Source organism: Colias croceus, chromosome 26 (genome assembly GCF_905220415.1).
Source record: "Colias croceus chromosome 26, ilColCroc2.1".
NCBI lineage: Eukaryota > Metazoa > Arthropoda > Insecta > Lepidoptera > Pieridae > Colias > Colias croceus.
Genome location: NC_059562.1, coordinates 7,261,654 through 7,279,334, shown reverse-complemented (window position 1 = coordinate 7,279,334; position 17,681 = coordinate 7,261,654). Strand labels below are relative to the sequence as shown.

Sequence of the window (17,681 nt, the reverse complement as noted above, 5' to 3'; positions counted from 1 at the left end):
CAAACAAGAAAATCATAAATAAAGATAAAACAAAATTGTTAATGAAATGACAAGAATTAAGCTCGTGCTAACTTTGGAATAATAATCATAAAAAGGAAGACAGCTTCGCAATTTGTCACTTAAGCGCGAAAATATTTTCGTCGAGTACAATCCCGCAAATTGGAGGTGAGAGACAAGGTTAACGTCATCTTGTTTAGCCATTCGTCTTACTTACTCGTGTATGTGTAATTTTTTTTTATTTATTTTTTTTGAAGTTACTTATGTAGAAAGTTTGCAATTTAATTTTTATTTGATTTTTATTTATTACTTTATTTTATTTTGATTTATTGATTTTTATTTGAAGTTGAATGTATGGGAAATACTCCTGAAATAAATCATTTTTATTTTTTTATTTTTTTTATTATTTTTAGGACCACGCTCGAGTTGGCGCGGCATAAAAAATATGTTATTTAGCCGACGTTAGTCGGTAAGGAAGAAGCTTTTAACCTTTTCTGTTCAACAATTCTTAAGTATAAGTTATTCCTGAAGTGAAATTCTTTAGGTGCGTTGATAGTAAAATTTCAAGGTCGCCTCATGGCAATCCCGTCACGTCATGGAGTAAGGTGACGATTTTGATATCTTTGAATCTTGCCAAAGAAGTTTCACTTCTGACACGTGTGTTCGACACACTCTTTTTTTTTTGAATTCTTAAAAAATTCAAAATAGTGAAAAATAAATAAAAACATTACTAAAAGTTGTCGGTGTTTCGATTCATCTATCGTGTCCTTTGCTCATTGCCGAGAAAGCTCTTTGTGTCATTATGAGCCTTTACCATCTCTTCTTGGAATATTATTAGTATTATGTAGTAGTTTGTTCTGTAAACACAAGAAAATATTAAAATAGTTAAGGTTTCATATTTAACAATAAATAATATTATAGAGATGTATAATTATCTCTAACATTAATTAATAAAAGCTGTACTTTCTACAATCTTTCTACTTGACTGTAGTGATGTTTCTCAATATTGTATTATGAATAAATAGCTATTTATAATAACATTATAAAAAGGTTCGTTATAAGAACATTCGTTTTAAGATGACTGTAGGTAGGTATCTCGTAGAATCAGAATTTTGCTTCAATATTTTAATTTTTACCGTCCAATACTTAATTTCTAGTATTACTACGCATTATTATATTGCTACTACTAGTGCAAGCAGTATAATATTATGTTTGCAGTAGAGATGCACCGAATATTCGGTTTCTATCCGGTATCCGGCTTATCCGGCCCTTTTTTACTATCCGGCCGGATACCGGATGGTAATGTACTATCAGGCCGGATACCGGATAGTAAAATTGGTAGATTTTATAAATAGAATCGAAATAAAGACAGTTGTAATTGAAGCTGTTTATTATTTTTAACGAAATTTTTTTTCACTGACACGATAAAAGTGTCTCTACCAAGAACTGTGACCGCGCGAACGTTCACTACGAAACAAGTCAAAACCTGCACTTCACAGGCGGCGTGCCGGTGCGCGACACGCACCTACGAAACTCAAAATGCCGTCGGCCGAATATTCGGCGGCCGGATACCGAACATTCGGCTGGTGGTCAGGCTGAACATCCGGTATCCGGTATCTGGCCAAACAACTATTCGTTGCATCTCTAGTTTGCAGCATAATAAGGATAATTTCAGGATAGTTGATCAGCTGTGCCTGCTGGCAGAGTTTGTTTTAGTTAGGATTCGGAGCCGGCACCTTCTTGCAGCATATAAATAACAATAAAGAAATCCCATAGAAACCATATTTTCACATTACACGGAAAATGTTGATTTTTATCTGTATGTTTGCAGAATAAACTCAGCATTATGTTTATGAGTAATGCTCCGTGGTTAGGTATAAGTGTCGGATATTTCCGGCCGTATCCGGGGAATGGGGGAATTTACGGTGTTTTTAGTGTGCCATTTCGGGAGCATTTACGTAATTTGTTTATTTTTATAGCCGCGGAGTGATGTAATGTGACTCCTAGTGGCTTATTTGGTATGATTGTCATTTAGAGTGCATGATTTTTATAAGGCGTTTAATATGCGAAAACTAATTTATTTGTAATTTTTTAATGTCTTCTACGTATTCTATAGAATCAGTTCCAGGGTAAAAATGTCTCAGTCCGTACATTAGGCAGTTTTTTTGCCCAAAAGAATATCGATCAGTGAAATCAATATAGAATGAAACTAATCATACCTCTCGAGGTCTCGAACTCTTCTAAATATCTTCATGCTTGGCTTTTCAGTGCAATAAATATCTGACAACTATATAAACTTATCTAGACACGCGGCAGCGTGTCAAGCCGAGTTCAAGCGAAGAGAACTGGCGAGCAGCAGCCGTGTGTATATTTACACGAACCATTTCGAGCCACTTTTCACCCCCTTATAACTCGAAAACTATTTAAGTTATATAAACCAAATTTGGTACATATCAAGAGGACCTCAAGATAAACAAGAACCTTAAATTTCATAATTACAGATTAAACAGTTGCGTAGATATTAATATCCAAAAATCGCAATTTTTAAGACTGACTGACTTATAGACATATACAAAACCTAACCCACTTCCAGATGACCTAGAAAGTTCAAATTTTGTAATCAACTAGGTAATAGTGAGTGTACAAAGGAAAAAATCAGAAAATACTGAATTTATTTGTATTTAATTTTTTTTTTCAATGACATAAATTTTGTTTGTATGGAAAAATGGAAAAGTTTAAAAAAAAAGAAAATAGTATATTCACCTTACTAGTCTTAAAAAATAGATCAAAACTAATCAGTGGCCGAAAAAAATTTTGAAATCCATCAATAAATGACTGAGATATAGATTATTGAAGTTTACATATTTTAGGACGAAACATCTGTAGATTCGAAGCGCCTCTGACATCACACTCACTCGCGCTAGTATCGCTAGGGCGGATTACTTCGATTGCATGATTTCTTTATTCAAAACTGTTATTAAACGTAAAATAAAAGAAAATTGTAATAAAAATATTGCCTTTATTGCTCATACAGTTAAAAATAATATATCATTTTACATATTCACATTTATTTATTCTTTATTTATGAGTGTTTAGTTTAGTTTTAATTTCAGTGTAAATAAATAAATAAATAAATAAATAAATAAAATCTTTATTTTGCTTTAAACATGGTATTCAATGGTGATACAATTATAATAATAAAGCACAAACATGTTTAGCCAATACAAGCATGCAAAAATAATTACCATAAATGGTGTAATGGAAGAAGGCTTCGTCGAAGGTCGAAATGATTTAATTTGCGTCTTTAGGCGCGTTTAGAGTAAAATTTCAAGATCGCGTCATGGCAATACCGTAACGTCATGGAGTAAGGCGACGATTCTTCTACAACGATCTTTGCATCTTGGTAATAAATAGTGTGTGTACAAATTCACGCTGGATGTTTAGAAAATCATGTAATCTTTTAAACAGAAAACGAGTTTAAAAAATTGCAGATAATGACGGGGCAATGTGCGCTGACATTCATAACATACAAGAAAATATAGAAAATAATACTAAACAAACCATACAGAGAAACCGCAAGAAAAAAAAAATCGTATATAAAAAGTATTATATTTATAAAGTAAATCAAATTTGCAGAGTAATTTTCTGTACAAAAAGTAATGATATCCCACCAAAAACATAAATGTAAAAATTGGAGCCGAGTTCAATCGTTGACTTAATTTGCCAAAAAATGAAATGAGATCTAAATGTGTGCCAAGTTCTGCAGACAGTCCAGAAATTTATTTACAAAGATGTATTCAGTTCTTAGTTTGACTGAAAACTCAATTGTTTTATTTTCCCTTAGAGAACAATGTTTATTCCAAAATATAACTTTTTTAATTTGAATAATATAATTATTTTCACAAAGCAAACAACTAATGACCTATTGAACCCCATAATTTGATGAGGCTAGTTTTACATACTGTTTATATTTTGTGAGGTTCTAAAAACTAGCCTCATCAAATTATGGGGTTCAATAGGTCATTAGTTGTTTACTTTGTGAAAGTAATTATATTATTCAAATTAAAAAAGTTATATTTTGGAATAAACATTGTTCTCTAAGGGAAAATAAAACAATTGAGTTTTCAGTCAACCTAAGAACTGAATACATCTTTGTAAATAAATTTCTGGACTGTCTGCAGAACTTGGCACACATTTAGATCTCATTTCATTTTTTGGCAAATTAAGTCAACGATTGAACTCGGCTCCAATTTTTACATTTATGTTTTTGGTGGGATTTAATTTTGTAGGTGTATACTTATGAAATTGAATCGAAGCAAAAAATACGTCAAAGAATTTCCATATTTTTATTAAAGCACATTAATTTATAGTACCATAAACCTCTAAACCCTTGAAGGACCATCACATTATCGTAGCCATATAATTATTTCCAAGACCCGCAAAATGTTCCAAGACATAATTTCACATATTTAACATACGGTTCGCTAGATCTTCCATTAAAATTCCTCAGATTAATCCCTCCATCCAATATTTGTGTTCTCATCGTATCCCACTTAATTCCATAGTTTTAATGAAATCCGCCACATTTCATCGTCCGACGAATATCGACCTTGTTCCCTTGTAATAGGGCGTTTAACGAAAACAAATTTTAAGTTATTCGATTTGAAACTTAGTGGGGGTGAGAGAAGGTTGCAATTTGATTGCGGGTTCGGGCTGAGTTAATTAACTGTGATGATAATGGTCATAGATTTGATGGAGTTTCGCGATTAGTGTCACGTGTTAAAATTACAGCTGCTGTTTGCGATGTTTTTAATATTTTTCAAATGATATACGATTTTACAGGAATGTAATAGTCCTTCGTGTAATATGAAGAGTTTTCATGCCTTTTATAGCGTAGCAAAACATGTGCACACACCTTGTGTGGATGTTTTAAAATAGATGAGTTCAAAACAATTGAATTGAACACCACTGTACTTAGAATTATACAGGGTGTCACACTAGGAGGTTATTGTCAAAAATTCAAGTCCCTTCGCGCTTAGTATTCCAATAGTGGGACATCCTGTACTATAATTTATTCACGCAATATGAGTGTTATGTGTTGTATTTTATATATCTTTTAAGTAGCTGAACTAATCGATTTATTACCAAAAAGTTATATTATATAATATCATATTATAAAGTCTACAACCCATATTAAACCCAAATATAATAGTTGTCATACATTCACAAACAAGCCAAGACATACCTAGTAGCGCGACCCACGTCACAGTGACGCGGGCAACTAATCGCCCCACACCTGCGCCACATTTGTTGCTTGTTAGCAGTCACACACGTGACAGGATAAATCTTTGACTGTTTCAAATCTAGTATAAAACTGACTGTTAATTATTACGCTTTTGCCAAAGAAATAGGTATCTTCCAATTATATAGCTAGCAAGGCATTTCTATATAACGAAGTAAACAATCATTTTAAAAATACTTTTCTTGAATTGCAGGCAATTCCGTAGAAAATAATATTTCTTGCAATATAAAATATCATTGATATAGGTACATTTTCTTTATAATTGTAGTTTCCAGAATTATAAACAAACTTGGAATTTTACGACAAAATGACAATAATTATAGTCATTATATTATTATAAAGCTGAAGAGTTTGTTTGTTTGTTTGAACACGCTAATCTCGGGAATTACTGGTCCGATTTGAAAAATTCCTTCGGTGTTATATAGCTCATTTATTGATGAGGGTGATCACCGCCGCCCATAGCAATTGCAACGTTAGGTAACTTTGCGATTGTTTTGCCGGCCTTTGAGGGACGCGTAGGCTCTTTTTTTGAAGGCATCCATATCGTAGATGGAAACACCGAAGAAGGCAAGCTGTTCCACAATTTTGTTGTTCGGGGCAGAAAATGCCGTGAAAAACGCACAGTTGTTGATAGCCACTCATCCAGGTGGTGCGGATGGTACTTGAGCTTGTGTCGTGCAGTGCGATTGTGGAATTTGGCAGCCGGTATTAAGCCAAAAAGTTCCTCGGAACACTCCCCATTGTACAGGCGGTAGAATACGCACAGAGATGCAACGTCGACGTTGCAGGCGGTCAAGAGGAAGTAGTTGGTATTGGGGTGCTCCAGCCCAAAGGTGAGAACAGTATTCCATATGGGGCCGAACTTGTGCCTTATAGAGTTGCAGGCGGTGAGCTGGCGTGAAATACTGTCTCGCTCTAGCAAGCACCCCAAGTTTCTTAGAAGCCAATTTGGCCTTGTCCTCTAAATGACCCCTGAACTGCACGTCGCTCGCAATGTCGACACCGAGAATCCCGATATTCGGCGTGGCTTTGAGGAGAGTGTTTTGGAATCGAGGAGTCACCGTGAACGGCTTCTTTTTGGCGGTGAATGCGCACACTTGTGTCTTTGATGGGTTGAACTTCACAACATTACAAATTAAAATAATTTGTGAAGCATAATAATTCATAGTAAATACTGAAGGTTATTTACATACCTTCAAGTTGTAATATGCAATATTCTAAAATATTATTATCTACCTAACTAGGTATATTGTGTAAAAGAAAGTCGTATTAGTTACCTAGCTAGTAACTCAATAACTGCTGAATGGTTTTGAATGTTTATAGGAAACTCCTTTGAAAAGATTAGAAGATAACAAAATCGTCACCTAAATCCATGACGTGACGGTATTGCCATGACGTGATCTTGAAATTTTACTCTCAACGCGCCTAAAGAAGTTTCACTACAATAATTGTTAAAAATGTTAAAGAGAGTAGAGAGCCAGGGCAATCAGCTATAGTTTATGATCGCTTCAGTACTTGTATTCAGCAATTGTGAATTATTCCGTATCGAGTTACTATTACCTAGTTTGTAAGCTTAATTAGTCAATTAGTTACCAGATTAATTATGCATAATCCATATTAATATTATAAATGCGAAAGTAACTCTGTCTGTCTGTCTGTTACTTAATCACGCCTAAACTACTGAACCAATTTGCATGAAATTTGGTATGGAGATATTTTGATACCCGAGAAAGGACATAGGCTACCTTTTATTGCGAAATATGGTACATATATGGGCGAAGCCGGGGCGGACCTCTAGTATAATATACAATATAATGTCGAGTTCAATGAACTGGTTATTTTGCTATAATATTGTTTTGATTTTATATAAATCGAACGGATGAATTAACTTTAGTTTCTATAATATATTTACTTTCTAATTCGAAATTAAGCAATTGAACAATCTACTGCATTAATGTTTGTAATATTTTACATAAATACTCCTTGATACAGGTGGTGTATGGTCGCTCCGTAATCTATCGATATCAGTCCCCCGCGCGGTCCTGTCAGGGGAGGGACAAGCAGCGGTCCTCCGGTGTTCCTACGACCTTGAAGGCGCGGCTCTGTACTCCATACGATGGTATCGAGCAGAGACAGAGTTCTACCGATATGTGCCACGGGAAATGCCTCCAACCATGGTCTTTCCCCTGCCAGGTGCATCTGTTGATGTAAGTATGATAATATTGTTTTATCTTAACGCCTACGATACGGTAGACTGTACAGGATTACTTGTAACCTAATAATGTCTGAGAGAAAGTTGCTAAAATGTCATGTTTCATATAGATGTAATAGGTAACTACTTCCATCCTATGACCTTTTCAAAGGTTTTTGTTTCTATATATCAGAGAACCAAACACAATGCCACAAATATTACATTAGCATTTACACTCAATATAAACCACAGACTAGAAGAATCGACTATATTAGTGAAAATAATAATAAATAAGTTCCTATGTACAATAATGTTATTTTATGTACTAATATGGATACGTGAAGTAAATGATAATAATCTGATCCTTTTCTCTAGCTGGCAGCATCAGACCACCAGCAGGTTCGCATAGTGAACCTGAACCGGCGCCTCAGTGGTGACTACCAGTGCGAGGTGTCGGCGGACGCGCCGCTGTTCCACACGGACATACGGTCAGCACCGCTTACTGTTGTTGGTAAGTACATAATAGTATGTTTATGAAGTTGAAAATGCGCAAATCATAGGAACAGTGATTAGAGTGGAAAAGACGAAAGCTTAGGCAGCTATGGTAGAAACGTAAATGATTTTGATGTTGTAGTGGAAAACAGGGGACTGAGCATTTTATGCGTAAATTAGGGCGTGGCAATAACCCCTTTGCTTCTTCATCTTTAATAATAGATTTGATATTATCTGTTATATTTACATAATATTATAACCACGGTTAAATTATATTGTATATATGCGAATTAAAAATTCAAAAATTGATCTTTCATCAGCGTTGAAAAACTCAATTTAAAACTAGGTAAAACCGATAGCAGTAACGCAAAAGCTCACGCCCCAATACAGTATGAAGCCTTGGCAATACTTTGCAGCTGTTCACTAAAATGGTATTTTACGCGCTAATTCTGAAGAACAATCCACAAGTTTAGGAATTGCATTCATGCAGTAATTGGAGCGTATTTCTATTTAGCGGAGGTCTTGTTATTTAGAAAAAGGTGATTAAAACTCGCTGTAAGTTTCACTGGCGTTTAGCTCTGTAAATTAGTTCTTTATTGAAGAGGTAGGATAGGAAAGTTCTGAAATGTTAGGAATATTTCTGGATACTTTAATAGAGGAAACTAAACGTCAGAATGTAAACTGTCTGCTTGTTTGCAACGAATAACCTTCGAAATAGCTGTATCAATTTTGATCGAAATACGCAGATAGCTTGTCAGCTGATATGTTATCGGATTTTCACTAATAGATAACTTGAAAGCTTATTATAACTTGATTTTCGAAAAATGACTATGAAATTCAGAAAAATAAATGTCATTCTACAAACATCTGACTATTCAAACTCCTATTGTAGTGTGTAAGGTATTCAACACACTCCAGCGAAGCCACTGTTTCGTAACTTAGCAATTCTAAGTTGCAACAAATCAAGTTTCAAGTTAGTGGACGTTAGCGTAAAACTTTTAATATCAGGTAATAACAATTCCCTGGCATAGCACTTTCAGTTCCCCTGTGTTCGACATTGCGATTTGAACGTTATGTATTTGGTAATAAAATTGTTTTTGCGTTGATTTGTGAGGGTGACAGCTTGTTGTTATGCTATGTAGTATTTCTGGATAAATATCGATCATAAACCTGGTTGCTGTGGAAGAATGGAACAATATGGTGTTTTTATATCATTTATGTGTCTTGTAATGGAGTCATTTATTACGTTGGTCTCAAGAAGCATCAACCCTCACGTATCTTCTGCTTAATTACCTACGTTTTGAACAAGAGAAACTAAGGTTTCCATCAAAGCATAGTTTTGATAAAAAAATGTTTAAGTCTTGCTTGTTAAGAAGTCGGTCAATTAAATACTGAAATTAACGTAATTTTATTATTCAGGGCACAATTTTGAGTCATAATTATAACTACTCCCAGTGTCACTTGATAAAGATGCCGGCTTTCAAAAGGGCGAAATATTCATCGTCTGTACCCGTCGATTTTCAGTTTATTCGTTACAAAGAAAATGCTTCCTTTTTCTAATATAAATTTATATAATTTTCCTTCTAGACCCCCCCTTCCGCGCCCCCCGCCTCACCGTAACGCAGAGGAACTACGCTCGCGGTGACGTCATCAAGGCCAACTGCTCTGTGGACGAGTCCTACCCAGCATCCAACATTACTTGGATATTGGATGACCATAAGGTAAGGGTTTATTTTTACATCTATTTTATTATCACAGATTACTAAATAGTTACTAACTAATAGTAGGTATTATAAACACAAAAGCTTGTAAGTGTGTTGCGAATTTCACGTGAAAATCACTGAACTTATTTTGATGATAATTAACAAGTTGACAGTAATGAAGCTTGTGCTTTTGAGCCTGTTCGTTCGCGGATGGAACCGCACGACACTACCAGTGAAATAAGAAGTGTTGCCATCTTAGTTCCTTTCTTAGTTATAAATTGAGGAATGATTCTTGATGACGCTTCATTAATATTATTTATTTTTATTTTCGCTCAAAGTAACAAAAACCTTCGCAAACAAATAAAAAAACCACAGTACAAAAAAGCACACAGTATCTCATACTTTACCATAAGTGAAATCTATTCCATGTTGTTGCCGCGAGAGAAGTTATCGTTATTTAAACTTAAGAGCCATATTCCTAATAAAAGCGTACGGTTATGGTAACTGGTATGGTTATTAACTTAATATGTTTTAATAAGAGAACATTACGCTATATTTACAAGTAAAACCGGGCTTATAATATGTAGAGACAACATAATGATGTTCTTTGAAGCTTGTTAAACTATAGTTTATATATATAAAGTGTTGGGTGGTAGTGATGAATAATACCTAAATCTATGTGTTGAGTAATGGAAACAATGGGCAGAGAACTGACGGTGACTTGATTATTTCATCTGCTTCTTCTCTATTTTATGATTTATGAGATGCGGTTTGCGTCTAGTAATCATAATAAAATAAAATAAGGCCTGTATTACACGGAAATATTTTTTTGGTATAAAAAAAAATAATGAGTAAATTCGTTTTTGAGTTAAGCCGTAACAAATAAACAAGAAATACAATCTCCACCTTTATAATATTAGTTTAGAATGAGCCAAATAAAGAACAAAATAGACTCAGAATGATCACGATAATGAAGTAAGTATAATAAAACACATTTATTATATGAACTATTCTCAAATTCAAAGCACGTAGGTACTTTGACTACCTCGTCAATTTAACAAAATATCCAGTTATTAAACATCTCTCTAAACGAAGTTGAAGCTATAAGATATAATAGTTAATCATCCGTTATGCTTTCATAAATTATTTTCCAGTACTTATTCCAGACGGTCTAGATTTCCCGAGAGACCTAGGTTTCGCTTCAAAGGATTTTATTTCTATCTCTGCTAAGAGTATTGTTGTTCATTTTAAGTTCATTATTTTTCTTTAATTTTCATTTTTCAAATCTAATTATTTCTGTACTTGTATTATATTATTTATTTTCGTGTAAATTGATTGAAAAATGTTAGTCTCCCAGAGTTTTATAAGTAATTGTTATTGAAATCGATCTTTAAACCATTTTTAGTCTGACTTCATTATTAACATTCCACGCATCTATAGTTCCAAATAATTAAATTTATTTATGTAATTTGGCTGGCCATACTTATTTTACGTGTCTTCTAAAATATAGTTTATTTCAGACGTTTCTATAAAATGTAAATGGTCTATTTAATATAACGAGACAAACAAGAAAATCTCCTGTCACAATGCTGTAATAAAACTAGTCACACCTCATCCAAAATGTGCCCGAAAACACTGAAACAGAACAATTAATAACCGGTTGTTAAACGCCCAAAGCCCGGCAGCACAACATTAAAACGTCCGTTAAAATTCCATGAATAAACACAATCCAAGCAAGTTCTATTTAAATAAGAATCAAACTTTAAAAGACTGATGAAACTCGCAATTCGCTACACTTAATTATATTCTCTAGATTTTACACTGGCCGGAGTTTTGCGAAACGTTCATTATGTCTGTCTGCAGTCGAATCGGGAACTATGGTAATATCTTCAGATTCGAGTCCAACTTGTGATTGTTCATGAATTTTAAATACGCTGTTTTCGATTCGAATACATTAGTCGCTTTTGCGGAGTTCGTTAATTGTCGCTGGACGGAGACGTGCTTTTCAATTGTTTTTGTTTTCGAATTATGCGGTATTATGTGGCTAAATGCGAATAAATCTTATTTAAGTTTGTAATAGTTTAGTAATAACTTTTTATTGTGAACAGTATCGTTTGCGAGTATACGTGAGTAATTTGTTTGAAATAGATCGACCGATTCTTAAAGTACGTTCACTGGAAGGTCATTTTTCCGAAGTCATTGATATGAACAAGTTTAATGTACAATGTACATACTTAGGTATAACGCGAACGGTTTAATCATGTCGACTCCCTAAATAAAAGTCTTTGACCGAAATTTTTTAAAATGAAAGATTATGCGACACATCATTAGAAAAAAGTGTAATACGTAAAGTTTATTTCATGTATGTATTCATAAAAATGTTTTAGAGATTATCTCTAGTTTAGATAATCTCTAAAACATTTTTAAAGTTTATTATGAACCTAGCTATCTGAAATCTGAATCTTACTCCTAATATTTTCTATGATACAAAAATAAGTGTGAGCGTGTATCTGTTTCACACAGCAACTGAATAACAAATGACGTGATTTTTCACCGAGATAACTATCTCAAGGGACCTGAGAGTGGTGTAGCATATTCTATTGATAAAATCTCCAATAAATATGAAACTTTGTATGTTTGTTTTGATGTAAGCGTAAAAACTGAACGCTATATTTTTAGTAACACGATTCACGGCTTTACATATCATTATATTATTGAGAAAATTATAAATGCGTTTTTGCTTATCTTTCTTGGGAATTTCCTTTGACTATGCGAGTGAAGCCGTGTGCGTAAAGTTAGTTACACAGGCTAAATACCACTTAATTGATGTTTGGTCCTACATTGACGTTGATCAAATACTCAATTATTTAGAGAGCTCATAGTCCTCCCAAATGTCTTATCTTAGATACCCCCAGGAACATTAAAAAAATCAATCATCTATTAATAAATGAATAAAAAGCTTTATAAATTCAAGACTTGTAAATGAATTAAAACACGATCTACAAATAACAATTACATTATTTATCTGAATGTTTCGAACATTTCAGATTTTACGGACAATATTGTTAAGTATTATTCAGTGTTTGGAACATCAACATCAAAAGTATTTTTAAAACTTTTTATTTGTAATCTGAATGTACAATCATGATGCGATTTTTAGTAATCATTTTACCTTTTTATTACCTTTGCTTAAAACGTAATTCTTGCTAAATAAAGAATAAAGTTCAGAAGTTCTTGCTTTATATCTACATGAATTTAGTAAATTATTGAATAAGCCAATAAGTCAGTCCCCTGCCGATAAACAGTCTCCTGCTCCTTTTTTTTAAATCACTTTATACTAACAAGTTAATCATCACAGATAGCAGAAACAGTATCCTGGCGGACTTCAGACCTGGATTTCAAGGAGCGAGGGGCGTTCAGTCATCTGGAGCTGACCATTCTGGAAGCAGAGCACTACAAAGTGGGCCTGACGTACACCAGCGCAAGCCTGAACAGGATCTACCAGGATCATTATGTGTATGGAAGGGAGGAGACTGACGATTTGAATGTTGTTAGGTAAGTTGAGTTGTAAAATAATTAAATTATAAGACACGGTTATCTTATATTTGTATTATTCAAAAACAAATTAAATTAACTTCTTCACGATTTGTATTTGTAAAATTATCTAGAGTTATTTTATACTTTTCATATTAAACTAAAAGTCTTATAATAGAGCCAATTTATAAGCGACGCTTTAAATTAACACATATTTAATAAACCGACATTGTGAAAGTACATAAAATAAATACTTATAATTAATATGACCGTATATTTGTGTCTGTTTTGCTTTCGCGGCTAAATGAAATTACTGATTAGGAAGAAATTGCTAAAACAAACGTGTAGAGTCGATCAAGAGCTACTTTTTAAATCGTCAAGCTATTAATAATTTCTTATTTTTATTTTTTCGTAGAAATTGTCCAACATTAAGTTTCGAATGCCTTTTTTTAAGTACTTTCTTTAAATTTATTTCACCAGGTACACCATGGTGCCACCAGAGAGCGGTCAGTTCACGCTTGGCTGCGTGGCGACTCTCTTTGACATCTACGCGAGGCAGAGCGAGGCGGTTTACATAAAGGAAGACACTCCGCACCCAGCATCTGTTACTGGGGAAGATTCTTCAGGTAAACTGCAATTATTGTCAGTCTCTTTATGTTGTAAGATTTTGTAAATTTATTGTCGTTTATTATCTCAGTTGTTGTTTGATGTAAATAATCTCTGACAATTTGCAACTACCTACTGTTAGTTTGGATAATAATTACTGTGGTAAACAATTGTCATTCAATGTGGATGAAAAAAAATACCTATCTATAAATTTATTCTACATAAAAGCTAACCAGAATATAACATTTTGAGTTACTACGTAGTGGTGGTCCATATACTTTACCTTTTCCCCTTTTAAATATTTTCTTTCTGCAAATTCTCTACCAACTCCTTGATCCATTATAAGATAAGATAAACTTTAATTTTGTTCACAGGCATAACCCAGAGCTACAGCATCATTCTCACGTCCATTTGCGCAGCCGGTGTGATCTTACATGCGTTATGATTACATGTCTCCAGCATAGCTAAGAATACTGAATGTTGTGATAGATATTAAATAACGTAGAGCTATGTTTCGATATGTATGATAAGCCTGTAACAAGTAAAGTATTTATCCTGATTCGTTATGGAATCTACGAATTCTAAATACCCATCAGTCCCCTGGGCTTAATAATAATTACCACCATGGTAGGTAGATATTTAAAAGCGGACAGTAAATACTTTACGTGTAACAGGCGCCTAAAGGTGAATACAGACATTGGCTAACGGAAATGTCTTTATGATGAAATAAACAGATATGGAATATAGTGACGTCACAGGAAATTCTTAAACGTATGGCCGTTCTTGTCTCTTCTATGAAGAAGAATAGAGATTATTCAAATGTTGAAGATTCTTCTCCTGTTTCTTTGTGACTCAGGAAGAATAAAAAATTAGCAATAATATTCACGCTTCTGAATAAAAATTCATAAGTTTTATTAAATTACGAGTAAAGCCCTTGTCTGTGTTACACCTAAGTGCCAAAATGAATCCAAATTGTATTTATATAAGATTTATTTTACACCAAACATGTAGACATTGTAATGTGTAATCGGTAATAATTACGTTATATGAAATGTGATAATAATGTTTAATGATTAAGCGCATTGAATACAATAATCCCTTGGTACGTAGGATCATTTAGAAATCTGCTTCATTTAATACATTGTGACTTCTTTGTAAGTATGATAGACTAGCTCTCCACCCACGCGAGGCCCGCGTTTTCAAAGAAAAAAACCCGCATAGTTCCCGTTCCTGTGGGATTTCCGGATTAAAACCGATCCTATTCGTTAATCCACGTTACACCGTATATTATATGTGCTAAATGTCATTGTAATCGGTTCTGTAGTATTTGCCTGAAACAGCAACAAACATACATACACATACGTCCATCCACACAAACTTTCGCATTTAAAATATTAGTATGATTTATTATATTGCACACCTTATTGAAATGTTTATTCAATTTAATTAAGAAGGTGTATCAAAAAAAAAACAATCTTACCCAATTTATTTAAAAATTTAATATTCGTCTATTGAAAGTTGATTGAAAAAAAGATAATTAGTAAAGATACAAGAAGACCGAAGTGTTTAATTTTGTACTCATTCTAAAATAATGTTGACTTGCTTTTATTATCTCATAAACTTATTAACTAACTGTTTAAAATATTGTATTTAAATACAGTTAATTAGATTACAATACCTACTATAGAGCTTTTTTGTCGAATACAGGATGTTCAAAAATAATTTTACACCTACGTACCAAAGGATGTTGAAGGCACCATAATTAAAATAGATAATAAAAATATAGTTATTCGTTACGTTTGTACATTATGTACGAGATTATTATATTTGTGACAAAATAAATACGTAAAAACAACAATAAATAAAATAAAGTTTAATACCCTGTTTGAACAACTCTCACGTGATGGCGGTCGGAGTAAAAATATTGTTTAATATAAATCATAACACTTAATAAAATTACACATTTGTCTGGTTGTTATTATAATCGTGAGATTTAAAATTTATATTTATTTATTCTATAGTTTCTGTGAAATGTAAGTAAATTATTTAGTCTGTCATTTGTTATTATCTAAAAGACTTATTATTTGTGATGTTAAATTATTTTTATAAAGAAAATCGTTCAATGGTCGACTAATGTTATTCGTGAAACAATTGTGCCAAATTAATGAATATGAATAATATTCTATCTCTTTCACATTAAAACAATTTGATGTAGAAGAAAGAGAGAGGCGATTAGTTATTTGATTCAGTAGGTTGAATGTTTTGTCACGTTCAATCAATTTCAAAGGGTCACTTGAGTGATAAGGACAAAAAATGTTATAGCTATTGAAGGCTTTTACATAATATTTATGTATGAATAATAATAATAATGAAATGCATTTGTTCATACCTAATTGATCAGGATAAAGCGGCAACTGCCTGATTTATAAGAAAACATAAGATGTAATTGTTATTTTTAATGTAATGTTTAAAATACGTAATTATTTTTTGTTATTTTTTATGGATCTTGTATATATTGATATTCATATTAATTTGCGGTCTGCAGGTATACGCCGTGCTTTGGAATTTTGTACAGTTGGCAACGAAGGTTGATATCCTAGGTCAATAGAAATAATACGGACAATATTGTTAAATTCGTCAATTTTGCGTAAACCCTGTTCGCCAGTGTACTAGATAAGATATTACTTATTTGAATGTTATAAAATAATATATGTGAATATGTAAATAAATTAGTTACTCAAATGTTTGTTTTATTTTTTTATATCTCACCATAGGTATTTACCATTTTTATGTAGTTGGTTCATAGTTGAATGTTGATCTTCGCATTCTAATCTATATAAAAATGAATCCCAAAATGTGTTGGTAAGCGCATAACTTTAGAACAGCTGAACCGATTTCTTTAATTCTTTTTTTTATTATATTCCTTGAAGTACGAGGATGGTTATTATGTAGAGAAAACGTGAATATGTGCCACGGGCGAAGCCGGGGCGGACCGCTAGTTTCAGATAAAAATTATATTCTAAAGAAAGTAAAATCTATTGAATGTAGAATAATTAAAATCTTCCAGCAGTTTATATCATGATTCAGTGACAGGCTATATCCGTTGAAAATTCTAATTATAACAGAAGAATTAAGAACATTAACATTATTTTAATTAGAAGTTAATTACGATAACAAACATGATACTACTATGCTGAATAGACAAACTGATATTATATCTAAAGAGATATAAAACTAAAAGCAAAGTCAGGAGCGTCGATAAAGCGAATGCAATCACTTCATAAAAATGTAAAGTGACCACTGACCAGAGCTGAGACCCGGTTATGTCCTTATTAACTTCACAAATATAGCATTTCTATGCAATACATGACCTGATAATTTCTGAACCTAAGGTATGGATTATTTTGCTAGATTCAATTTGTTTGGTGATCTATAAATGATGAAAAAAATATGTTGATGAGCGTTCTGGGTTCGATTCCTAGTGAAAACAAAAGTCTCGGTCTCGGAGGATAAAAGGCTGGTCATTTTCATTATGTATCTGTAAAGAAAATCGATCAGTGAAACAGATTTATGCCTAATGCATCTACCCCTTACCGCACTACGGGACTTGACTTTTTAAAGTCGGACATGAAATTTTATATAAAGAAAACTTCTGCGTCATAAAGTGAAATGATGAGCAAGAAGTTTGTAGAGAGCTCGCTAATTATAGTCGGAGTAGAAATAAAAACACACGTCCTATTTATATGTATAAAACATATATTGAAAATACTTACAAACAGAGAGCAATACTACAAAACCTTAAACAAACTGTACATCAGTATCTATTACACATTGTATTCTCATATTCATACTATAC

General features: G+C 33.0%; 1 protein-coding gene across 1 annotated transcript in view; it reads left to right on the top strand.

Moving 5' to 3' along the window:
* Positions 1-16,567, top strand: part of LOC123703423 — a 136,109-nt gene extending 119,542 nt beyond the window's left edge. Inside the window, exons 2-7 of the mRNA XM_045651409.1 lie at positions 7,292-7,506; positions 7,866-8,001; positions 9,570-9,703; positions 13,044-13,240; positions 13,700-13,845; positions 14,200-16,567. Coding sequence (XP_045507365.1) covers positions 7,292-7,506; positions 7,866-8,001; positions 9,570-9,703; positions 13,044-13,240; positions 13,700-13,845; positions 14,200-14,270 — 899 coding nt within the window. The 3' untranslated portion in view covers positions 14,271-16,567. The remainder of the gene's footprint in view (positions 1-7,291; positions 7,507-7,865; positions 8,002-9,569; positions 9,704-13,043; positions 13,241-13,699; positions 13,846-14,199) is intronic.
* Positions 16,568-17,681: the final 1,114 nt, after the last annotated feature.